A 25806-nucleotide genomic window follows, 5' to 3' on the forward strand; every position below is an offset into this window, starting at 1 on the left:
GGGGCAGCAAAGCTGGAAAATTAGAGGGATTTCCTACTCTGGGACCCTGTACAGGAGTCCACAGGAGGAAGGCGGAGATGGCCACAATTTGTCCCCACAGAACTAAGGCTCTCTTGGACCTTCAATGGGTACATTCTCTACTAACCTTCAAAGGGACGTGTGGCCTTTCCACTCTGCCACCACACAAGATGGGTTGGGGGGGACGGGACTGGGAGGCCTTTTCACCGAACATCCCTAAAAGCTTTGAGTGTGGGGGTGACTCCAGGGATTGACAGCCAGGCCTAGAGATGGGAGACCTTGGGTCCTAATCTGGCCTCAGACACTTCCTAGCTGTGTGACCCTGGACAAGTCACTTGACCCCCACTGCCTAGCCCTTACCACTTCTAAGTATCAATTCTAAGACAGAAGATAGGGGTTTAAAAAAAAGGCTTTGGGTGTTACTTACTCCTCCCACCCCTAAGGGTGCAGTTTGTACCTGATGGCAGGCAGGCTTAATAAAGGGGGATTCAGAATCCTAGCCTGGGGGGCTGGGACAGTGACTTTCTAATCTCACAGCCAATTCGGTTAGTAAGGACGTGAGATGAAGAGGGAGTCTGGGCCAACGAAACAATCCATGAAAGCCTAGTTCCCTGGCAGAGCTGGAACAGTCACCGTTGTTACCCCCAAACGCTCCTGGCTAGACACGGGGTGGGCCGCCTGTGAGGGGAGCCGAGGCGCTGCTAAGCTCCTCTTCTGGGCTGTCAGGCAGCGGTGCCTATTTGGCTCCAAGCCCTGCCATGCTCCATATGGAACAGTTCTTGGCTCTGGGGATTCCACGAAGACAAGGCCTAAAAACAAGCTCTCGAGGCCATTCATGCCACTGGTCCTCATTCCCTCCTGCACAGACTCGACCGGGAGGGGCTTTCCTGGGTTCCTGGGCCCCCAGTTTGAGGATGCCTAACTGTGGGACCCAGTCTTTCCAGGCCTGGGTTCCTGACTCATGGCCCAGTTTCTCTTGTGCCTGGGGTCCTTCTGGTCCAATCTGGAGGGTCTCAGTTGTGATCCTATCTTCTCCTTGCCCATATCTCAGCCCGTGCCAGTCCCCTGGCTCCCACAAAGTGTAACTCCTCTGTTCCCTGACCCCTTGCAAGGAGTCCTTCTTATCACTGAGGCTTCTCAGGCTCTACAGTCTCCCTAGGGTCCTGACCTGCCACACCCTTTGTTGCCCAAGTCCCAGACCCAACAATAAGGAACCACAATGTTTCCAGGGTGGAGGAGAGAAGAGGAAGGGCTGCCTCTTAGACCGCCCAGTGCGGAAGGCAGGTGGCTCAGCACTGCGCCCCCGAGAGGAGAAGCAGACAGCAGCCTTCACGGCACTGCCGGTGAAGAGGGCCGGGGCTCCCGATCCTTCTGAGATACTGGAGTGGTGCTCTTGAGGGCGTCTCGCTCTTGTCTGGGGTCTAGGAATCCCGGCTTTAGCTAGTTGATATTTTGTCCTAATGGGACCTGGCCTAGACGTCCTGCCCCCAGCACGAGCCGGCCACAGGCCCACCGAGATGAACCCCCTCTTCAACACAAACAATTCTAGCACGAGACACCGACTTACCCAGAATTCTTGGAGTTCTGTGAGGTGGCTGACGTTTTCGATCTTTTTGATTCTATTTGATGCAATGTCCAGCATTGTGAGTTTGTTCTAAAACAAGGAGGTGACATTTTAGTGCCCGAGTGTGCAGTGAAGGAGACCCTGGACCTCGGGGCTAGGCCAGGAGGGCGAGAGCGGCCATCCGGGGGCTGGCCAGTGCTCCCTGCGGGCTCTCAGGAGGTTGAGGGGTGGGACTATGGGCCGGGTCAGCTGGGGGAGCCCATGCAAACGCAAACCACAGGGGACTGCTGGGGCATCGACAATGCAGAAAGCAGCATCACGAGCAGGCACCCAGGCAGCTGGTGTGCACAGCCCATTCCAGTCAGGCTCTGCCACCCTTTGCCAAGGCGGTGGAGTTGTAAAGCTGAAGAAGAGCACCAGCAGAGGGGAGCGTAAGTGCGTGCACATGTGTGCGCACACACATACACACCCCCTCAGGAGTTTAGTGAACTCACTACTGGATCACTCCTCAGACTTCAAGATTAAAGCTGGTCTCTGCTGGGCAGTAAACACCAAGAACAAAACCATTGCTGCTATCTAGTCAGGGGATCCTCTTCTGCTGTCCTGAGGGTTCACCTGAGTGTTGAGGTAAACTTAAAATCTCAAAGCACAAATTCCAAATCCCCAAGCTACCCTGCCGTTGGAGCTCAAAATGGTGGAGGTGCCACTGGTCAGGAACGGTCTCAGCACTTGTGGTACTCCTGGGGGGACAAAGCCCTCTCCCAACATTATCCCAATCAAGTCTCCCAGCCACCACTGGGACCCTTACTCCCACTTTATGGATGAGAAAGCCAAGGGACATCGCAGAGAAGAAGCCACTTTACAGCAGCTGGAGGCAGGGTCCGGACCCACATCTCTGGGCCAATCCCATGTCTACATATTCCCAGCAACATGTCTCCTCATAATCTTGGTCTTCAGAGAACTTCAGAGCAGGATGCGATTACCTGAGGCACCTTCCACTTCCTATGTATCCCATGGGGAAACTGAGCCCCCCAGGGCTGGTAGGAATGGAAGAAGATTTCAGGCTGGCAAGAACTATCTCGCCATGTCCTTACAACCACCCTGGGAGGTAGCTTTGATGTTAGCCCCATTTTCTAGTAGGGACACTGAGGCTGAGATAGCGAATGACCTGGCCAGGGTCGCGTGGCATGAAGCTCTAATTTTATACTTTGAGATGAGAGCCGTGACTTGGGGGGAAAACAAGAAGCTGAAGTCTGAGGGCATGGGGCCTAACTGGGGCTGGACCTGACTGGACCATCTTTAATATCCTCCAAGTTTTAGATCAAGGGTCCGGGCTCACTTCGGAGAGGTCAGCTTTTGCAGACAGTGAGTGGATGGTGGACAGCAGAAGCTATCTTGCAGTAGTGAGGGCCTCGATGAGATTACAGAACATGAATTTAGAAGGGGCCCAGGCGGAGTGGTTTCCTACAGATGTGAAATGTGCAGAGAATTTCTCAGGAAAGGCGGCCAAAGACTTCGGTCAGAAGTCAGAGTGCTGTGGGGCACCCGCAGCAGCACAAGTGTTTTCATCCCCATCATAGACATAAGGGCACTAGGGCTGGCACAGGCCGAGCTCCAAAGTTAGGCCTGAGGCTTCTGCAGCCGACTGACACTCCCTAAGGAATTCTGTGGCTTCTCCAGGTCTGGTTCTGATGTGGCCTGGCCACTGGAGCAAGTTCCCCAGCCACCTGGAGTGTGAGCTTCTCATCCATAAATTGGGGCCACCTATGCAGGCACTATCTTAATGTACAGAGTTGTTGGGAAGAAATCCCTTTGTCAGTCTCACAGAAGCTGGAGGCATGGAAGATAGAGCACTGCCAGGCCAGGAAGACTCATCTTCCTGGATTCAAATCCAACTTTGGACACTTAGTAGCTGTGTGACCCTGACCAAGTCACTTCATTTTGTTGGCCTTAGTTTCCTCATCTGGAAAATGCGCTGGAGAAGGAGATGGCAAACTACTCCAGTATCTCTGCCAAGAAGATTCCAAATAGGAGTGTGTGGGGGGTCATGAAGAGCCAGCCACGACTGAAATGACTGAGCCACCACAAAAATCCCTACTGCACTGGAAACCCTGGACAAGCCCCCTGGAGTGGCTCCAGCACACCGGTCTCCCTTCTCCCGAGCAGCCGTCAGCGAAGGGACCTTGGCTCTGTTTCTTCTTGGACCTGGACACGTCCTGATGGCTTCACTAGACCATAAGCTCTGGGTGGGTTGGGCTTGTCAGAGCCTGGCCTCCAGAGGGGACTTGATCAGGGTCTGCTGACTGGTTAATTCTGCCACGTGGTCTGCCCACGGTGACACGGAAGGCCACAGAGGCTTCTTCTGCTGGAATCCACTTCATCTTCAGGATCAACTGCAATTTCAGTGTTTCTCAGAAGGATGACCCCGAGGGCAGCCCGGCAGCTCTCCCCTCGTCACCCCTTCCCAGTCCTGTCCGGAAACGTCATCAGACTGATACTGAGGCGATGCTTTTTAGCAAGATTCTACGCTGCTCAGAGCCTACAATGGTTCCTCAGCACCTGCTGAATCGAGTCCAAACTGCTCAGAAGCATCGTGTGCACCTGGGACTGTTCTAGTACAATCCTGGTAAGTCGGGCATTATAGAGCTCAATAGAGCTCAGCCCTTCTGGGAAGGGCAAGGGGAAGGAAAAGGGTTTGGAGGTGCGCGATTTCTCCCATCTTAAGGCTGAGGAAACTGAAGGAGACATCAGTTATGTGGCTTGTCCAGGGTTACACAGCCAATAATGTCTGGATTTGAACTCAGGTCTTCCTGACTCTACTGTGCCATGGGCAAAGGATGGCACCGGTCAGTGCTGGAGGCCCCTATTGCACTGTTCAGGGAGCTGAGAAGCCAGCAGATGCCAAGAAGGCTATGCCAGACCAACTAGTCTCCAGTGAGAAGGGGCCATTGGTATGGGAAATGAGAAGGCAGATGGTTCCCCTCCTGTATCCCGCTCCCCAGCCCTGGGGCTGCTTACATTGTTTTCCAGGCCCTCAATGACCTCGATGCCATTGTGACTGAGGTACAGTTCTCGAAGGTTCACCAGGTTCTGGAGGCCTTCAATTTTGGTTATCCGGTTGCTCTGCAGTTGGAAGAAGGGAAGGGCCAGTAAGTTACTTTCCAGACCTCAAACTACATTGGAAAGTGGCAGTCATCCACACCACCTGGGATTGGTTAGAAACAGAGAGGGAGATGCATGGAATAGGCTAGATCAGGGAGAATCAGAGACCGTGGCATTCAATAACCCAGGGCTTGAAAAACTTGTAGGAAGACTGGCACATTCGGATTAGGCCATTACCTTTTACCACACTGCCCAATCCATCCTAACTAGAATCTAAAGATCAGCAAAGAGATGGAAAGAGAAACGGGTCAGAGGTCTCTCAATGCTCTGGGGAAGTGATATGTTCTCAAGAAAGAAGGGAAAAAAGTCATCATGAAAGATAAAATAGGTAACTGAAATGGAAAGACTTCTGCACAAACAAAATTAATGCACCTACACTAAGAAAGGAAATATCTGAATGGGGAAAAAATCTCCATCAAATTCCCCTGATCAGGCTGTAGTTAAGATAACTGGCATATGTAAATTTAGGCATGTGTGTATTTATGTATGTTCCCCAAATGCTCCAAATCACTAATAATAAAGGAAATGCAAACAGAACAAGCCTGCAAGTTAGTAAAGATATAAAATGTCAGAACAGTCAATGGGGAAGGGGTTGTGGTACGACAGACATACTCTTGTCTTGCTTTGCTGGTGGAGCTACGAATCAGTGCAACTAAAATGATGAAAATATACTGACCTAGAGACTGCATTACTAAGGCTTATTTATACCTTAGGCATAAGGACCACTGGTAAAAGAGTCTCCATGTAAACCAAAATATTTAGAGCAACGCTTTTTGTGCTGATGGTGAACTTCTGGAAACAAAGGTGATGCCCATCAATTGGGGAATGGGTCAACAACTGTGGGTCATGAATGGGAATGTTATTCTATCATAATTAGTGAGAAACGTGATGAGTGTGGGCCAACGCACATTATTTTAGGTTGTTCTTTTAAAACTATTTATTATACTGAATGGCTCTTTGGGAGGGAGAGTTACTAGGAGAAAATAAAGAGATGTCAAGAAAGACATCAATAATAACTTACTAAAAACAGTTATTGAAAATATATACGGAGTTTGTCTTGGAAAAAAAAGAAAACACAACTCAAATTTGAAGATCATTCCTAAAGGCAGTCCTAATCATGGAGACCAGAGATTCTCTGCACGGAGACCCCGTCAGTCCAGGAGCTGGGCACAAATCAGAACCAAGCACTTAGAATTGTAGTTTCTGATGGCTGGGGCACACAATGAACCCAAAGGAATGAAACCTCAGTGGGAGGACAGGGAGTGCTGGGAAGGAGCCAAGTCTCTGCATCATGGATCCCTTTTAATGGAATCTTTTGAAGCCCAGCATAGTGGAAAGGACTTTCCCTTCAGTGGGCTGGAGTTCCAATCCCAGCCCCCCTCCCCACCCCCACCCCAATTCTCCTCTTCAAGAACATTGTTAAACTGGAAGGCCTCTTAGCTCTAGTGAGAATCCTAGGGGCTCCAAAAGGGGTCCTTTTTAGACCCCTAGGTCTAAAAAGGGGATTTGCTTTCAGGAAGAGATAAGAATGGTTCATAATTAGCACAATGCTTGTATCCAAATGATGCTTAAATAACTGAAATGTTTTCTCATGATCTTATTTACCTTATCTGCCAAGTAACCTCCCATTCCCTATCCTTCACAGGCTGGATTTAAGGTTGTTTCTGGACCCCTGCTCCCCACACCCCCAAGTTCAGAAGCAGTTAATCCTAACCCCATTAGCACGAGTCAATCCTGTGGTATAAGTGGGCCCTTTTCTCCCAACAGTCCTGTGGTGTGGTGCCTCGCTTGGAATCTTGGCAAACACTGAGAACCTAATAATGTTTCTGGATTTTTTTTTGCTTTTTGGTTTTTTCTTAACTATTTTGAGAGGCTGGGGCACCGCAGAGAGATTGAGTGGCAGGAGAAGGCCATGATGAAGAATTTTGGGTTAAGAGTCAAACACGTATAAGGAAGGAAACCCACAACGATAACTCGTGAAAACTGCCAAATGGACTCAACAATTCAAGTCCTTCGATGCTTGAATCCAAAGATGCTCCATGAAGACCCTATCAAAAAAGAGCCAACAGGCCCTTCCACGTCCCCTAATTCCGACCCCCTGTCCCTCCCATACCTGCATGCTGAGCACAGTCAGATTGCTGAGGGCATCCAGGTTCTGGAGCTTGGTGATCTTATTCTTCCCCAAGAACAAACTGTCAAGGTTGGTCAAGTTGTCGATGTTTTCAATGGCCTGTGAAAAGGACAAAAGGAGCTGACTGTTCTGTTCTTCTGACTCCAGGCCCCACAAGATAGGAAACCCTGCACTGGATATCACTTTTGTGAGCCTCAGTTTCCCCACCTGACAAATATGAAAGGGCAAAGCAGGTGTTCTTCACCTTGTCTCTTTGGCACTGTGGTGAAGCCTATGGTTCTGTTCTTAGAATAAAGGTTTTAAGATCACAGGAGTCTAATTAAGAGTGAGAAACAAAGATTTTTTTTTTAAGTTCTTGACTCCTTGAAAAAAATCTATATACCGCCCCTGGGGGGTAGGGAGGGGTCTATGGACTTCAGGTTCAGAATTTCCAATCTAATCCATTTTACAGATGAGGAAACTGCAGCCAAGAGCAGGGAAAGTAACTTTCTTAGCATTCTATAGGGATGAGGAGTAGCATGAGAACTGGAACCCAGGTTCTTGGACTCTAATGCCAGGATCCTTCTCTATTAACTGCCAGGCTGTCTAAAAAAACAGAAAATGCTTCCTGAGGACACAGGACAAGCATGAGCTTGGAGAGCTGGAAGCAGATGGAGGATTGGTGCCAGGCTTAAGGTAGGTGCTTCCCAAATGATGGTAGATTGACTGATTGACCAGATCCGCTATTCTTTAAAAAAAATTTTTTTAAACCCTCACCTTCTGTCCTGGAGTCAATACTGTGTATCGGCTCCAAGGCAGAAGAGTGGTAAGGGCTAGGCAATGGGGGTCAAATGACTTGCCCAGGGTCACCCAGCTGGGAAGTGTCTGAGGTCAGATTTGATCCCAGGACCTCCCATCTCTAGGCCTGACTCTCAATCCACTGAGCCACTGCCCCCCTGCTATTCTTTCTTAATATTCCAGCTAATTAATTGTGAGGAAGCATCTCCAAGAAGAGGAGAATTAATAAATGGATGAGCTCATTCCACCACAGGTGACTGGTGCCTGTTTTAAGCCTCTGCCTTATATATCTCACCCCGGGAGCACAGAATGTGTCTGTAGGTTAGTAGGCTATGGAGCTGCCCTGGGCCTCTCTCCAGGGGCACACAGAGGGTGAGGACAGGACATTGGCTGGTCTTTCTGACACAGTGCTGCTCCTCATCCAGAATGGGCAGATCCTGGTGAGTCAAGCCAAGGGCAAGTCCACTATGCCAAAGGCACCAACTTTCAATAAGACCAAAGGACACCACCTTCCTCTACCGCTGAAGGAGAGGAGGAATGAGATGAGTTCTTCCCTTAGTTCTGCCAAGAGGCCTTAGTGAGCCTTGGCCTAACTGCCCAATCGCCAGTGACCAAAGTGTCTCGGGACCTGGCTAGCACAGACACTAGTCAAACAAAGAGGCTGCCCCGGAGACTGAGTCAGAAAAGCAGGCAGGTGTTTCAAGGCCTGCTGAGTTACTGTTCTGGTTATTCTTGGTATCACTACTATGACTGCCCAAGAGGAAGGGAGGTATTGTAGGAGATCTCGGGGGTCCTGATTCAAGCCTTAGTTACTGGCATCAGAGGGGCCAGAATAAAATGAGGGAGGCCCCAAGTCATCTTAAGACACCCTTTCTGTCAAATACCATTTTAACAAATGGCCCCAGAACCGCTCCCATCTCCATCCATTTTTAGGGGATCCGTATAAGCCCCATCAAAGGCCTGGAGCTTGGAAGTCAGTATCAAAATGATGCCACCCAAGGGAAGACACTCTGTTCCTTTATGAAACTCTTGTCCAACTAGCTAGGTATGCTAGAGTGCATATTTAAGAAAACAGTGCTGGACCATAGCACTGCTGGGCTTGTACCCCAAAGAGATAATGAGGAAAAAGACTTGTACAAGAATATTCATAGCTGCACTCTTTGTGGTGGCCAAACATTGAAAAATGAGGGGATGCCCTTCAATTGGGGAATGGCTGAGCAAATTGTGGTATATGTTGGTGATGGGATACTATTGTGCTAAAAGGAATAATAAAGTGGAGGAATTCCATGGAGACTGGAACAACTTCCAGGAAGTGATGCAGAGTGAGAGGAGCAGAACCAGGAAAACATTGTACACAGAGACTGATACACTGTGGTACAATCAAAGGTGATGGACTTCTCCATTAGTGGCAATGCAGCAATGTCCCTGAACAATCTGCAGGGATCTAAAAAATACTACCCACAAGCAGAGGACAAACTGTGGGAGTAAAAACACCGATGAAAAGCACCTGCTTGACTACAGGGTTGGAGGGGACATGACTGAGGAGAGACTCTAAATGATCACTCTAATGCAAATACCAACAACAAGGAAATGGGTTCGAACCAAGAACACACGTGAAACCCAGTGGAATTGGGGGTGGGGGGAGGAAAAGATAATGATCATTGTTTCCAATGAATGTTTGTAAATAACCAGATAAGATAATGTTTAAAAAGGAAAAAAAGAAGCAGAAAAAAAAGAAAAAACAGTGCTGGAGCAGGAATTGTTTCTCAAAAAAAAAAAAGAGACGATGCCTTCAGCCCCCCATTAAAGAAGGCAAATCAAGGCTTGTTCTGGATTTGGGGGGTGGTGTGGGAGGGAATGGACTTAAAACTAAAATGAACTGGGAAGTGAATTGAGAAAACGACATACTTCAGGAATTCAAACTCATCTGTGGCATTTTGCAAAGGAATAAAAGGCCAAACAATCTCCCTGGTGGTCTGTCCCCTTCCCCTCTGCTGCTCACCAAAGGCCAAGGGAAACAAATGAGCTGAACAGCCTGGACCCTGCCTGGGCCTGGCCTGCTACTGATCAGTGGGGCCACATCAATCCTGCTGCTTCTCACCCCATCTTCCCGTGAGGTCAGTACCTACCCGGATTCGGTTAGATCCAAGTTCTAGCATCTTTAGCTGCTGGAGATTACTGATGTTTTCGATTTTGCTGATTTTATTGTTTACCAGGAAGAGCTTCTTCAGATGGGTGAGCTGATCTATCCCTTCAATGTTGCGCAGAAGATTAAAAGAAATATCTAAAGTCCTAGGACCAAAGAAAGATGAAAAGAATTGCTTTTATTTTAATAGCAAAGGCTTTATCAATTCAAAGAAATAGGAGGGAAGCTGTGTGGGAAGGAATAATTCCACCCTAGCCTAACCCCCCTGTCCTTGCACCCTGAAACTGTGGGGCCTAGCTCCCCGAGGGCCTGAGACATGGCTAGTGACCCTGTTATCTGTTGCCAACAAAATACTCAGGGGGTGCCAATGAGAAGCCTTGAAGCCCCAGAGCATGTGCCAGTTTTCCCCTTGTTTTCATGTCATCCCTAAATCCATCCTAGCAACCAGTCCTGACTCAGCCTTCTGAACAAAGGGTGTGCATTCATGCCACCCAGGATCCTCCTCCAGGGGATCCTCGTGGGCTCTTGGAAGCAGTGCCAGGGACATGCCAGCTCCAGGGGAGCGGCAGAGCTCAATGAGCAGAGGCCTCCTAACTGGACAGAGGCTGCCTGATAAGGTGCTATTTCAGCCACAATCACTGGATGGTTGGCATGACTGTCCATTAAAGGGTAAGGGCTTTATGACTTGTAAAGAGAAGAAGCTCTCTACTAACAGACACCAGTACTGAAGGCTGCTCAGTAGTCATGAATCTCTGGAAGCTTATTCACTTCTCATTTGAATAACTGCCTCATGCCAGTTCTCCAAACAGTGAGGCTGGCAGCAGTGTAGCTCTTTGCCCCACCCCCCCGTCCCCCCCAGCCCCAGGAACCAGGGCACACTGTGTATGACCAACACAGCTGGAATCTACCTTGCCTAGCCAACTTCTTGGGGGAGGGGGAGCTGGCAGCCCCTCCTGTGACTCACTCAAGCTCTGTCAATGCCTCCAGGTTCTCAATCCTTTTGATCTGGTTGTCGTAGAGGTCCAGCTCTCGAAGGCTCTGTAACTCTTCCAAGTTCTCAATACACTTAATTAGGTTCTGACGGAGACAGAGGGACTGGAGGGTGGGACAGAGAGAAACTGAGGGGTCAGGAGAGTTACCGAATGAAGGAAGGGGGCCTAGACTGTGCACACATCCTCCCCTTTACTGTGAATGGTACTTGCACATTCCCAGGAACAGAGAAAAATATGGCCTCTTTCCCAGGATGGACCTGCCTGTCTAATCACTTGCCTCCCTCAATGGACACTCTGCACGTGGGCCTCAATGGTGAGCATACGCCCACCACTTCATTCTTTCCCTAGGCCAGTGATTCCAGAACTTCAGCAGTTATCATACAAAGCCAATACCTGGTGCCACCCTCCCTGATCTTACCCCCTGTCCTATGCCAGCTACCCTCCAGATGTTTGCTCTATGACAGTGATGGTGAACCTATGGCTTGGGTGCCAAAGATGGCACAGAGTGCTCTCTGTGGGCATGCTCGAGGCCACCCTCCCCCCCCCACCACCAGTTTGTTACTAGAAAGCCAGAGGATACAGCTGCTCCCCTCCCCCTCTTCACCGTGCCTGACATCGTTTCCCATCCCCCATGGCGACTTACAGGCCCTCCCCTCCCCTTCTCTCTGCTCACGGAGCACATGCTTCACTCCCCCCACCCCTCTGCCCAGCAGCCCAATGGGAGGGCTCTCCCTCCCTTGTGTGGGGCAAGGCAGGTGGGGAGCAGCTCCTGCACCTAGCACTCCATCACTGCTCTATGACGAACAAACATATTTCCACCCTAAACCTCGTCCTTCACCATTAGGACAAACTATGCCCCCCCACCCCCACCCCTACCCCTGCCACCTGGAGGGTTGAGGCCCGGGTTCTCAGTGCCCTGCCCCTGTCCCACTCCTATGCCCAGTCTTTTTCTCTTATCCGACTCCCATCTGATGACCTCACAGCCCCGTCCCCTGCCACGTCCTCATGATCTGCCTCTCCACCCTGCCTCGCCTCACCTCCAGACTTGGCACATGCTTGCTTCCCCCTCTACTTGTGTATGTGTGAACTCCTCATCCTGGGTTATCATTCTGCCTTCCCTCTGCCCAGGCCCCTAAGCATTCTTTGTCCTCACTGGGATCTCAGGGCTTTCCCAGGCCTTTAGTCCTTCTCCTGCTTTTCCTAGTTCAAACCCTTGGGGAATCATTTCAACTGAAAATGAAATGCGCTCTCCAAATTACCAATGACCTCCTAATTGCCAAATTGAATGGCCGTCTCTCCATCTTCATCCTTCTTGGCTCCCCTCTAGTCTCTGTCAATGCTGACAACACTTCTGCTTCCTCCTGGCTCTCTTGACTTGTCTGACCACTTGTCTGAGTCTCCTTGAAATCATGCCAAAAGACTGAGGATGACTCAGTGATGGTCTTTTCCTTCTCTCGCTCTCTACAGGCTCAATGATCATCTCTATGAAGACCATTCCCAGAAATGTTTATCAAGCTCCAACTTTTCTCCCAAGTTCCATCTTGCCCCCCACTGCCTTAGACTTCTCTAACTGGATGACCCATAGGCATCTTAAATTCAACATGTTAAAACTGACTCCTCCAAGCCTCCGCTCTTCCTAACTGTCCTGTTCTTGCTCACAGCAGGACCATCCTCCTAGTCACCCAGACTTGCAGCCTTGTTGCCATTCTATCCCCATATCTTATCTCCTGCCAAGCTTTGTGGCTTCCACCATCTCTTCTCTTCTCCACTCACAGACCCTCCACCCTGGTATAGGTCTTTATTGCCTCATGCAACAGTCAATGGGTCTCCCTCCCCATCCTTATTCAACGAGGGCCAGTGGCTTCCACCAACAAAAAGAAAACCACTGAGGGGTCTTCATTTCCTATCCTGGCCTCCTCCTACATGTTCTTAAACCTGGCTCCCTTCTACCTACTCAGGAATGTAGCAACACCAGCCTCCTCCTGACTCTGTGTACAGGCCACCATGTGCCTGGCTTAACTAGCTGTTCGCCCAGCTCTGATGGTTCTTCCTCCTCCCTACCTGGTTTCCTTCAAGACTAGGCTCCGGACTTTTTTCCAAAGGTCTTTCCTTGTCCTTGCCCACTTGCTGGTGCCTTTCTCTTGCATGCTGTCTTGCTCATTAGGATGAGTTTTTGGAAGGCTGGGACAGACCATAGTTTTGCCTTTTACCATATTCTCAGTGTATAGCATTGGGCCTGGCACTGATCTCTGAAATCTTCTTTCCTCTCTAGATTTTTCAAAACCCTTCTCTCTTCTTGCCTTCTTCCAACTTATCCAATCACTCCTGTTGAGTTGCCTTTCCTGGACTTTCCTTCAGATCAATTCTCTACTTAGCCACCAAAGCGATCTCCCTAAACTCATTGTGTCTCACGGTGTGTCCCCACTTACATGAGATTCCGTGGCTTTGTTATTTCCAGGATCAAATACCAAACTCTGTTCTTGGCATTCAAAGTCCTTTATAACCTGCTCCCTCCTACATTTGCAGTCTTCTTAACCTCACTCACTGACATGGACTCTGATCCAGTGATACCAGCTTCCTGGTCAGTCCATAAACAAGCCATTCCATCTTTTGGACTTAGGCCTAGAATGCGCTCCCCCTTCCATTCCATCTGTCCTTCTACAGGAAGTCTTTCCCACTTCTGTGCTTTTCCTCTCTTAATTATCTCAATGCCACCCTCGTTGACTCTTGTGGTTCAATTAATTTAATTTTTAAGAGGAGGAAAATGCTGGATATGCCTTAGAGAACTATATGAAGACACATTATTTGGCTGGCATTTTGGCCAATCCCTACATAAGGGGGCAGAATTTCAAAGACTGTCTCATAAGGGAACTCTATCCTTGAGTGGTCTAGTAGTCCTACCAAAGAGAAAGAAGCTTTAGGGGGACTGAAGTTTGAGGGACTCTAAAGCACCTGTAGAATCTGATGGAGGCTCTCATTAAGGGGAGACTCTTTTCTGGCCTACACTGGAAAGAATTTCAGACATACAAGAGGACAGGTTAGAGTCTCTCCCATCACCAGGTGCTCTAAGCAGTTTTCTGCTTTAGGTGGGAACGGTGAGAACTTTAGCCTGAGAACACCAACCCCTCACTTTACAAATCACCTGGACTGTTTTAAAAAAACAAAACAAAATAGTCTATTGGGTTTAGTAACAAAAAAAGAGTAGGAGTTGTGCAGATGGAAAGTCTGCAACACCTGAGCTACATTCCCAGCATCCTTTTAAGTTGTCCTCATTTTACAAAAGGATGCTTAGAGATAAATTTGGCTGAGAGGCACTGTGGGGCTCTTTTTTCGGAGCTTGTGCTTTTGGTAAAGTGCTGTGGGTGTGAGTCTCTGGCTCTCTTTGCTCTGCTCACTTGACTGAAAGAAGCGGTTTTCTTTTCCCTCTCTTTTGGTTTATTATATAAAATCCTATATATTTTTAAATACTAGGAGTATTTATTCATTTTTACTCCTACAAATTTTTGGCTACCATGAAAGGACACCAGAAATAGAGGAACCAGATTGCTTCTCTCGCTGTGATTTTCCCTCTCCCCTCTTCCTTCTCCCTCAGGGAAACCTTTCAATGCCTTCTCAGGCTCATTGCCTACACCTGCCTACCAGGAGAGCCTGGCTGGTCTCTCCCTCACAGAGGCTGTTCCTGCTAACTCCTTCTGCTATCACTGCTGCTTGCTGTTCCTGCTACTGGTAAGCTTTAAATTCCCTGCCCCAAACCCCAGCCCAGTGGAGGGGGATACATTTTCCCTTTTCAGGGGGGGTACTGATCCTCTCTCCTAACTAAGTCCTGCTCCATAAAACACCCCACCCAGCTTCCTATACTCCCTCTTAGCAAAAAAACAAAAACACACAAAACCCCCCAACTCTTCCCACTCCAGCTAAAAGGAGTCCTCACCCCTAAAACCAGCCCGTAATCCTTGACTTAAACCTCCTCACCCCTGCCACTAGAGGCTAGTACTGAGCACTCAGTATTTCCCCCCCTTTTCTGCTGAGCTGCAGTGCTACCTTTCTGCCACCAAAGGGCAGCATGAATAATAAAAATATATATAAAACATCCAATATAGTCATGCTCTATCATTGTAGAGACTAAAAGCAGCACAACATGATTGCTTCTCTACAAGAAAGCCTTTTGGCTTTTGTCAGATTGGAAGCCATTAAGGTTCCTGAATGGCTCCTATTCCTAATGCTGCTAGGAAATTTTTTCCTACTTATTAATATTAAGATGCAAAAGGCTGCAAATTGGAAATTGCAAGCAAAAATACAAGCAGCAGTACAAATTCAATTGGAAAATTTCAAACACTCTTTACACAATCCAGGAGACTTCTTGATGCTGGCTAACCTTCCCTGAATGGTTGTGAAAGCTGATCTCAGAGTACTGGCCAGGTTCTTGGGCTCAAACAGGGAATACTCCCAGTGATTCTGAATTGGACTTACCTTCACTTTCTTCAGGACTTCGAACCCTTCAATTTTCCCAATTCGATAATGATTTAGATCAACGTCCTGAACACAGAAAAGAAATCAAGCTGAGCCCCAGAGAAATGCCTGGATGCACCCTTCCCAAGACACTATCTGAAGGGGCCTGAAAAGAGGACGATAACTGGGGGAAAGGGTGATTGTTTACTGAACAAAGAGGAAAGAGAAAATGGCAGGCATTTCAAGGCAACTGAAGACTACCTGCTTAGTGGGCTTTAAAAACATCAGTGTGCATGTGCACATATATGGAGCTTTATGTAGATACAAATAACTATACATACACACACATGTATCTTGAGTAGAAAAACATAGCCAACAACAAACTTAAGCCAGTGCTTGCAGGAGATAATACATTTCTTTCTTTTTTCTAATTCTGACCTTTCATCTTGGAATCAATACTAGTATTGGTTTCAAGGCAGAAGAGCAGGTAAGGGCTAGGCAATGGAGGTTAAGTGACTTGCCCAGGGTCACACAGCTTGGAAGTATCTGACGTCATATTTGAACCCCAAACCTCCCATCTCTAGCACTGAGCCACCCAGCTGCCCCAGAGATGATACATTTCTTAAATGACACTGACTGAATCCATCATAGTAGAGCACCTCTAAAGGATCCCAGTTGGTCATGATTTTTCAAAAATTTCAAACTTCCCAAATAGGTTACTATTTAATAGAAGTGATTCCCTAGCTATGGCAGTCTTAGAGGGGATCTGGACTGACTGGCCTTTTCCAGTGAAGGGGTGCACTTCACAAAATGAGTTCAAACATCCATTAGAAGCGCAATTTATTAATAAAAGAAAAAGAATCTACCCGCTGGGCCAAGCTTCCCTAGTGGAAGGTATACTGGTCTAACATTTTGGATAACTTATATACATTACAAGATACAAAGTTAATCCCTCTCATATGCATGTTCTCATTTGACAATCAAACAGACCCTATCACAAAACACAGGTATGTGGAGTTAGAGACAATATTTAGATTATCCGGGGGTTGTTACCTTTCCCTGGTACCTTAATGCCCTCATCCTAGTTTACTAAGTGTTATCTTGCATTCCATCCAGACCTCTTTGATATTCCTGAAGTTCCTTTGTATCCCCCAAGCTAAGCAGAGTCCAGTCTGCTGTCTAAATAAACAGCTTGACTTCCTGGGGGAGGGAAGCCAGGTCTGTTCCCTAAAAAATGCTGTCAGGGTTTTTTTTTTAATCTGTTTTCTCTATTTCAATTTTTCTATCTCGCCCTTTTTAGACTACTTCACCAGAAAGATATTTGAATATATACAGAAATCTCAACATTGATGTGTGCAGTTCACCAGTCTCAGGTTTAAAAAGCATGACATCGGCTCCAGATTTTGAATGCTTCAAAGTAGGTTTCAGTGACTCATTGAAAGAGAATAAGAGAAATACAGGTGAGCGACACCAGCTGAGAAGCTGCAGAAGGCTCTTTCTAAAGCTAGCCAACTCCTGGCAGTCCTCCACCCCACCCTACCCTTTTTTCAGTGGGTTGAGCACTCTTACCACCCACACCCACACATCACCTCGGCATCTTCATCCAAGTGAACGGTTTCCATATCCACAGGGAGCTCGAGTTCTACAAAAAGACAAGAACGTGCCATCAAAGTCCTGCTGCAGATGGGGATGAGCACAAAGCTGGGAGGGCTGAGGGTAGCAACTCTGCCTCCTTCATCTTTCTGTCTCTCCCCATGCCTAGCACAGTGCTCTGTTCACGGCTGGCAGAAAAAGGACACTAGAAAGAGGCCTCTGTCTTTTCTGTTCCCTTTTGTATAGGGGACTTGTATTTTGGGCTTTCATGACATCAGAACAAAAATAAGTAATGAGGGTGTAATGGAACTGTTAGTCCTAGTAAAAGAAATACAAACAATAGACCCTGCCCAGTGATGCAACACCCCCTGGAGGAGAAAAATCTGACTTTCAATAGAGAAAAGCACCAATGTGGCAGGGCTGGGGCTCTCCTATTGGCCATATTATCTCAGGAGTTTACTCATCAGCCCTGGGGAGAAGCTCTTCCCTAATTCATAGAAATGCAGAATTGGATGGCTTCCCTTCTGCCCATATAGCCTTCCCTTTGGCTTACGGCAACAGGCTCAGGGAGTGTAGACCACACCGAGCCCTCAGATGTTCAGGGATGGGCCTTTTATTGCTTTGGAAAATTGCCCACATCTACACAGAACAAAACAAGGTGAGCTGCTCCTGAACACAAGAGGCCCCCAAAGCCCCACTGGGTGAATCATTTGTACCTACTTCTCACTTGGGAAGTGGACATTTGGGATGGGGAGTGCTAATTCCGATCTGAAAACTCATGCTGAGCCCTGTAGAACCTGCTTCAATTCCTCCCACCAGGCCTGTGCACTGGGAGAGAATCTTCCCACCAGTTGCCAAGTTCATTTTACTTAATTTGCAGAACAACCCCTCGCCTTCAGTCTTAGAATCAATACTATGTTCTAAGGTTCTAAGGCAAAAGAGTGATGAGGGCTAGGCAGTGGGGGGTTAAGTGACTTGCCCCTATTTAGTTCACTTTCCATCTAATCCTGTTGAAGTTGGGGATACACAAGCCATGTACAAAAGCAAAGAGTCTCAGAGATGACAGAGACCCCAAGGGTATGCAGGTCAGTGGGGGGGGGGGCACATTCATTTAATCTTTTCTTTGAGAGTCATGGAAGTCAAGGCTCCCACCCAGATGCCTCCCCCTTTCCCCTTGGGGACAGCCTGAATAAAGAGTTTATTCATACAGAACCTGATGCTGTCTGGAGCAGAATTAGCCAGCTGCCTTTTCCATGGGTCTGAGCTGAGGACAGCTCATTCACCCCTCAGCTCTCTGGGCTGACCCCCTTAGCCCCCTCAGAAGATCTTCCCGCACACTCTGGTGTCCCTCCTGAAGCACAATGCCCTCAGTGGCATGCTGTCCCCCCAGCATGGCCTCTCTTACTGGATTGCTTGGGCCATGCAGCTCTGTGTTTAGGAGGGCATCAGGAAGGGTCATATTAGTTGTTTTGTCCAATTCCTAGGGTGAGTTCCTTCCCCCTCCCCCCACCAGATGGAATGCTTAGGAGGCCCAGCAGCAGCCCTGAGACAAGTCATCAGGGTGAAGACTAATACTGGTACTTGCTATTTCTTTTTCTCACTCATCAAACATGTTTGAAAGGCCTGCACAGCACTGAACTCAAACCTTGGTCAAGATAGAAACCTGCCCCGGCAAGTAAAGGATAAAGACACAGACACCAACTACTCCCACCCAAATCCACCAGAGAGGGCTCTGTCGGGGCTGAGGCGGCCTGGGAAAGGACAGGCAGTGGAGAGGACATGACATTTCTGAGTGAGGAGGGTGCAAGAGGGCATCCTGGGCATAAAGGACAGCTAGCTCAGCAGGAAGGCCACGGGGAGCAAAGAAGGGCTAGAGGCATTGGGAAACCAGTCCTGGAGAAGGTTCAGAGAGTGCAGAGAGCCATCCCCTACACCCTGAAGGGCCGCTATTGCATAGAGAGATTCGCCTGGTCTGGGTGGTTCTGGAGGGCACACCTATAAGCAATGAATGGGCAGGCGTCACCAAGAGGTCAAACGAACCCTGAGAACAAAAAACAAGTGTGGAGCCTTGGCACAGTCTGGCCGGATGGTCACTTCTTTTCGGGGATGACAGGACTGGATGGCTGCTGAGGGACCTACTGCCTCTGAGTCAGGGCTTTGGTGATAAGCACCATGGACAGAACTTTAGGTAAGAAATAAACCGTGGGAAGGATGATGGGGGACATGGTTAGGCCTAGACTGTTGGGAGCTGGGAGCTTCCAGGGCAGGAAAGGAGCAAGGAAGGTCCATAGCATGGTGTCAGAGAGAAGACAGATGCGAATGTGAGCAGGAGGTGGGGCTGAAACAGAACCAATAGAGGTCCAGACTAATCCCCAAATTCTTAAGACTTGGACTTCTAGGGGCGGAGCCAAGACAGAGGAGCAACTAGAAGAGCAGCACTGTTTCACCACAAAAATCCTCTCCAACCATGAGTAAAATATTGCTACAAAATGAATAAAGGAGTGAAAGAACAAACAAGGAGACAGAGTGAAACAACCCTCCAAAAAAAAAACAAAAACAAAAACCCAAAAGGTAGGCAGAGACCATGTGGGGAACTGAGGTGAGAGGGGATCAGAGCTGGCAGGAGGCATAACAGCAAATAAAGAGCAAGCCAGAGCAAACCCCACCCTCACCCCACATCTGCTCTCATAGGTACCTAGTGGGCAGACCCTGAGATCCTGTCTGGGCAAGTAGTGGTCCAAGCCAACTCACCCGCCTTGAAATTTCAAACCTGTGGAGAAGTCTGGAGTCCCAGCCCAGGGCAGTCAGGGCTGAAGGAGACTGATCCACTTGAGCCCAGAGCTAAATCAGGAATCCCAGTCTGGATGAGAACATAATCTATGGCTTGGGGTGAGGACACAGTTCTCAGGGGGAGTCTCCCCCCTCCCCAGGATCTTTTTGCCTAAAACTAAGGGTGGAGCTCTGGACAGGGCAATCAAGGGTGTGCCTGATTGAATCAAGAACACCTAGAGACAAAAAAACTTGAGCCTAACCCTGGGGCTAGAATTTGATCAGCACCTGACCTGATCAAGTTCAGAATGAACAAAAGCTTACACTCAAACCTGAGGAAAGCCTTTAAGCTAGCAACATCTCAAGGGTCAATTGAATCAGCAAGGAGAGGGGACTCTTAGAGCTCTCAGCCCTCAGAAGATCTGGTGAATCAGTAACAACCTAGAAAATCAGCCAAAAATAGCATCAAGGAAGGACTGAAGTTTAAGAGGGTACCCCAACTTCTGAGAAAACAGAGCCTATCTAGAATTAGATAGGAAAAATAAGCAAACAACCAAAAAAGCACCTAACACAGAAGGGGATAGTCAAAGCAAAGGAAACACAATGCAAAATCCAAAAGAAAAATATGGAATGGACACAGAGTCTGGAAGAGATGAAAAAAGACTTCAAAAACCTATCAAGACAGGTAGAGGAAAAGTGGGGAAGACAAAGGAAAGTGATGCAAGAAGAAAGGAAAGGAAAGTAAGAAGAAATGAAAGTGATACAAGAAGAAATGGGCCAATTGAAAAAGAACCAAAAACTGACAGATGAAAAATAGGCCTTAAAAATCAGAATTGACCATTTAGAAACTGAAAAAAAAAAAACTGACCTAGAAAATAGATCTAGGAGAGAAAATCTGAGAATTATTGGACTTTATAAAACTGAAATTGAAAGAATTCACAGATCACCTCCAGAAAGAAATCCTCAAATGACAACTTCTAGGAATATAATAGCTAAATTCAACAGCCACCAAGCCAAGGAAAAAAATACTTCAAGCATCCAGAAAGAAACCATTCAAGTACGATGGAACTACAATCAAGATCAATCAGGACCTAGCGGCTTCTACATTAAGGGACTGTAAGGCATGGAATATGATATTCAGGAAGGCAAAAGATTTAGGTTTACTACCCAGAGTCACCTTTCAAAAAAAAACAAACTGAGTATATTCTTTCATGGGAAAAAATGGTCATTCAATAAGATGGAAGATTTCCAAGAATTCATGAGGAATAAGCCAGACCTAAACAAAAAATCTGAAGGCCAAATACAAGACATGATACGTCCAGAAAGGTAAATAAGAGAAAATTAAAGAGACTCATTAAGGTAAAAATGTTTAACTGTCTACCTAGAAGGAAGATCTCTGTAATTCTCAAAAATTTCTCTTAGTAGTAGATAAGATAGAAAGAATTTACTCAGAAAGAGGGTGGAGAAGAAAGCTGATTATGATATGATGTATATGTAAATGAGATGATATGGAATGATGTGTATCTATGATATGTACATATATGAGTAACATGTAAAAAATCAATCAAGGGCTGAAAGAGAGGGTTGCACTGAGAGAAAAGGGAAGGGATAGAATGGGGTAAATTATGTAACATAAGAGGTTAGAAAAATCAATACAGAGAGGGGAGGATAAGGGTGGTGACAGGCAATGCTTAAACTTTACTCTCATTTTAACTGGCTCAGAGAGGGGAAAATGAGTATACACAGTGGGGTATAGAATTCTATCACCTTACAGGGAAGAAGGGGGAACAAGACAACAGAAGGGGGGATGACAAAAAGCAAACTGCTCGTGAGGAGGAACAGAGTGAAAGGAAATAGAGTAGGATCTAAAGGGAATAATACTATGGAGGGCAATACACAGTTAATAATCATAATGCTAAATGTGAATGGGATGAACTCACCCATTAAACAGAAGTGGATAGCAGAATGGATTAAAAATCAGAATCCTACTGTAAAAAATAGACTTGAATACAGGACTACAATCCCCACAAGCCTTTGCTCCACTTCCCCAAAATGCTCTGTAATCTCACGGGAATTCTGAGGTGGGCCGAGATGGAGGAAGGATTTAAGCTGGTGGCAAAGGTTTTTGGGGCTCTTTTTTTTTTTTGGACTTCTGTTTTCGAGCAGAGGCGTCTCTTCCATGACGTGAGGTTATTTTGTCTAGGCCTCTGGCCTAGGCACATGTTTCTTACTTGTATATTCTTTAATCCTTAATCCTTAATAAACCTCTAAAAAATATAATACTCCTTGCAGAGAGAAACTAATTTCTACTTGCCTCAGTCTCCCCATATTCCTAAATTTTAATCTTTACACTACTATGTTGTTTACAAGAAACACATCTGAGGCAGAGTGACACACACAGAACAAGGTAAAAGGCTGAAGCAGAGTTTATCAAGCATCATCTAAATTAAAAAAAAGCAGGAGTAGAAATCATGATACCAGATAAAGCCAAGGTAGAAATTTATCTGATTTAAAAGACAGAAGACTTGGCAGAGTTCAATGAGGAAGGGGCACCGCAGAGGCAAAAAGTGTGACTGGAACTTCTGAGGATGGGACACCAGGAAGGCATCTGAGCAGTGACAGCTGGAGATTATAAAGGTCAGAGGAGAGGGCACAGGATCTACTCTATCTGGGAAAGGAGGAAAAACAGTAGAGAGCCAAATGGAGCCAATTGGGATGGTCAAAGAGAACGGGCAACAGTTGAAGGACCTGGGCATGTTTAGCCTGGGGAAGATAAAACACATGTAAGAGCACAGGACATGAAATTCCTGCGGAATTTATTGTATTATTTTATTTTAAAACAATATTAACTCCTGGTTCCAAGGCAGAAGAGAGGTAAGGGTTAGGCAACTGGGGTCAAATGACTTATCTGGGGTCACACAGCTAATAAGTGTATGAGACTACATTTAAACCCAGGATCCCTTATTTCTAGGCCTGGCTCTCTATTTACTGAGCCACTTAGCTGCCCCTGTCCTATAGAATTTAGATTTGAGATGTATGAAACCTAGGAGGTAATGCAATCAAATCCCCTTATTTTATGGATAGGGAAACTGAGGCCTACGATACATGGACCCAATGCTCCTGCCTTCGAATCTAATATTCTTTCCACAGACCAGGCTGGGAGCTCAGGCCCCTTGTTTCAGAGGAGGTAAGACTTTCTTAGTTCAGCCTCAGAGGACAGAATTAGGGGAGAGAGGCAGGAATCTTTAAGAAGTCACTTTAGGTCAGAATAGTCTTAGTTGCCTTGAGAGGAGTTCTTTTTCCCCAGCTTTTAAAATCCTTTACCTTCTGAATGGGGCAATGGGGGTTAAGTGACTTGCCCAGGGTCACATAGTTAGGAGATATCTGAGGCCAGATTTGAAGCCAGCATCTCCTGTTTTCAGGCCTGGCTCCAATCCACTGAGCTACCTGTCTATCTCTCTCTGGGTATGTGTGTGTGTAGCACTGACCGGCCACTCTGGCTACTTGGGGGTTGTGGAGAAGAGATTCTTCTTTTGGAAAGGGCTGGAGGCTAGAGAGTCTATGACAATCCCCAGATGTTCAGCCTCGGTGATTCTTTGGAGGCCAGTGAAAGGTTGGAGGTAGGAAGATGGCCTGTATAGAAGGGATGGGAAAAGGCAGTGGAAATACAAATATGGAGAAAGGAGGCCTCAAGACCAAATTTCCTTAGATGTCTTCTATGGCTAAGCACTGACGCCACAAAGACAAACACAAGACAGTCAAATCCCCTCAGGTAGCTTCCATTTTACCAGGAGAGACAATACAGACACCAAAAAACGGGAAAAATATATACACAATCATCTGAGGGGGCAGGTGCTAGCTGCCAGGAGAACCAGGGCAGGCTTCAGATATAAAAGTAGCACTGGAATTTGGGGGCATAAGAGGCAGAGAGGAGGGCCCTCCAGGCATGAGGAAGAGCCAGGGCAAAGGCCCAGAGATGGGAGATAGGCAGAAGATGTGAGGAACAGCAAGAGGGGCCAGCTTGAAGTGTGAAGAAGGAAGACAGCCAAAAACTGGAAACATCGGTTTGGGCCAAATGGAGGAGTCCATGTTTGATTCCAGAGGTGACTTGTGGAAAGGCTGGGGACTTTGGCCTGAGAAGGGAATTTCAGGTTCTGGAGGTGTCTGATCCAAGATGGGGCAAGGAATGGAAATGTGTGGCTCGATTGGGGTAGAGAAGGAGCCTGCAGGATTTCAGAAGGTCAGGAACCAAGGTTAGGACTCAGACCATCTACTTGTCTTAACATATTCTAGAATTAAAAAGCAACAACTCAGAAATTGGTATCGAGATAGAAAAAATAAGACATATTACTTGTATGACATGATTTCTGCAAATGACAGTAGATGCTGGTTCTGATCTCAGGAGGACTGGACTGTATTTTACTCATCTCTATTCCTGTAATGCCTTGCCCAGAGTAGGCTTTCAGTAAGTATTTGGGAAATCATGATGCTTTTATAGCTAGTCAAGACTTCACATCATTCTTAAACTTATACATACTGTTTAATGAGACATAAACATCAGAAATCTGTCCCACAACAAATCTGAGGCATTTTAGTCACTGATAGCAAAGAGTTATTAGCCAAGGAGCAATCATGGGAGTTGGCCTAAACTATTGCCCTTGACCATGTAATTTCCCCAGAGCATGCTACTCAATAGCAGAGTACACATGACCAGTACTTTCTTAGTAATGGGTCACTACAGTCACCAGTATACCCAAGAGATAAGCTACATAATCTTAATTTTTTTTTTTAATGGATGAAGAAAAACATCCCTACTGGCTACAAATGCCCTTTTCCTACCCTACAGTTTAACTTATTTTGGCACTAAAGAATGCAGTATACATACACTTCCATCTTCCCGTGTTTCCTACAAAATCAAGGTGCCTTAGAGGTGTTCTCAGCCATGCCTTAGCTTTATTCAATTTACCAAGGATTCAAAAACGGCCTCTATAAGTCACCAGATCACTATTCTGGAAGGGAGCTTCATTTAAAAGATTATGATGCCCCCAAATCCAAGTATCAGAGTGAGAAGGAGTTGAATCTGGGTCTACCTTCTTGAATGATATTTCCCATGACCTATTTCCCCATCTGCCCCAAACAATGCACTTCCAGTATAAGGCTGTCCTTTAATGCAATGAATCTATTTGATCTGAAACTGGTCAGGTTCCTGCCAAGACTACAAAAAGAGTGGCAAGCTAAGGGGGGTCTCCAGTGGACCACTCCAATGGGTGAACAATTCCACTGTTTGTAGGGGCACACGAACCACCACAAAACCTTTGGATGACCGCAGGCAGCGGTGTGGGCAATCATGCCTCCTAACCTGGCCAGTTGGGCATGGCCTATTGGCTTCGACCCCAAGGCAGACCCTCCCACAGTGTCAAGTCTGGGGTCCTGGGTAGTCAGAATGTACCTTCCCCTTCTAGGTTTTGAGCATCTTTCAGACTTTGCTGACTGAGGTCTGTGACCAGATTTACTCCATGTTTCTTTCCTTCTTCATCTCCTGACTCTTCAGACTCGACCCTTCTGTCAACTGAACAAAAACAATGTATAAGACAACAGAATCAAAAGTCACAGGGAAACATTATTGCCTACAGTAGGACAAGATACAAGATCATTTTTCAATGAAAATGTTTCAACTCCTCAGTTCCCTGGAAACCCATTCTCTTTAACATCCATGATGAGGATGAGGAAAAGCCTTTAGCACTTCAGTCCACTCTCTGCCATTGCTAGCCAGGTAAATGAGGAAGAGCTCACCGACCCACTGGGCCCGAGAAAACCCTTGAACAGAGCATTCCCGACAGCTACAAATACCACCTAAAGCACTCAAACTGGGGTATGCTGTTAGCTGCCCACTGATGTTACAAACACCTGGGGGTTCTTTGTAGCTTGTGAAATCGTGGTGGCCAGAGACAGATTTTCCCTTTAAAGTTGTGTGTGGAAATCTTATTTTCCCTTCATGATTTCCCTCATTTGGAAATTTACCTAGAAATACCAAAGATGGATCAGACAAACTCCCAAACTCCCTGCTGCCTTGACATACTGTCCTTTGAATATACTGCTAGGAACAGTTTTATTTACGAATCAGAGAACGGGATCTTTCTGGACATCTGAGCAGTCAGTTATTTTTGATGACAACAGCAGGCATTAGTCTGGTGAGTTAAAGGTA

At 46.9% G+C, this 25806-nt stretch overlaps 1 protein-coding gene across 3 annotated transcripts in view; it reads right to left on the reverse strand.

The window, feature by feature from the left end:
- The window catches only part of PPP1R7 (protein phosphatase 1 regulatory subunit 7), a 29855-nt gene that overhangs the window by 1360 nt on the left and 2689 nt on the right, over positions 1-25806 (reverse strand). For 2 of the 3 annotated variants that reach the window (XR_008914272.1, XM_056808619.1), the window contains exons 3-10: positions 25051-25170; positions 16829-16881; positions 15261-15326; positions 10763-10893; positions 9782-9944; positions 6858-6974; positions 4601-4705; positions 1586-1672 (exon numbers count right to left, since the gene is read on the reverse strand). Coding sequence is in view for 2 of the 3 variants with exons in the window: in XM_056808619.1 (XP_056664597.1) it covers positions 1586-1672; positions 4601-4705; positions 6858-6974; positions 9782-9944; positions 10763-10893; positions 15261-15326; positions 16829-16881; positions 25051-25170 (842 nt within the window). In the remaining variant the exon portion in view is untranslated. The remainder of the gene's footprint in view (positions 1-1585; positions 1673-4600; positions 4706-6857; positions 6975-9781; positions 9945-10762; positions 10894-15260; positions 15327-16828; positions 16882-25050; positions 25171-25806) is intronic. The other variant, XM_056808620.1, reaches the window with a different exon arrangement.

The sequence above is a fragment of the Monodelphis domestica genome, chromosome 8, assembly GCF_027887165.1.
Source record: "Monodelphis domestica isolate mMonDom1 chromosome 8, mMonDom1.pri, whole genome shotgun sequence".
Lineage (NCBI taxonomy): Eukaryota > Metazoa > Chordata > Mammalia > Didelphimorphia > Didelphidae > Monodelphis > Monodelphis domestica.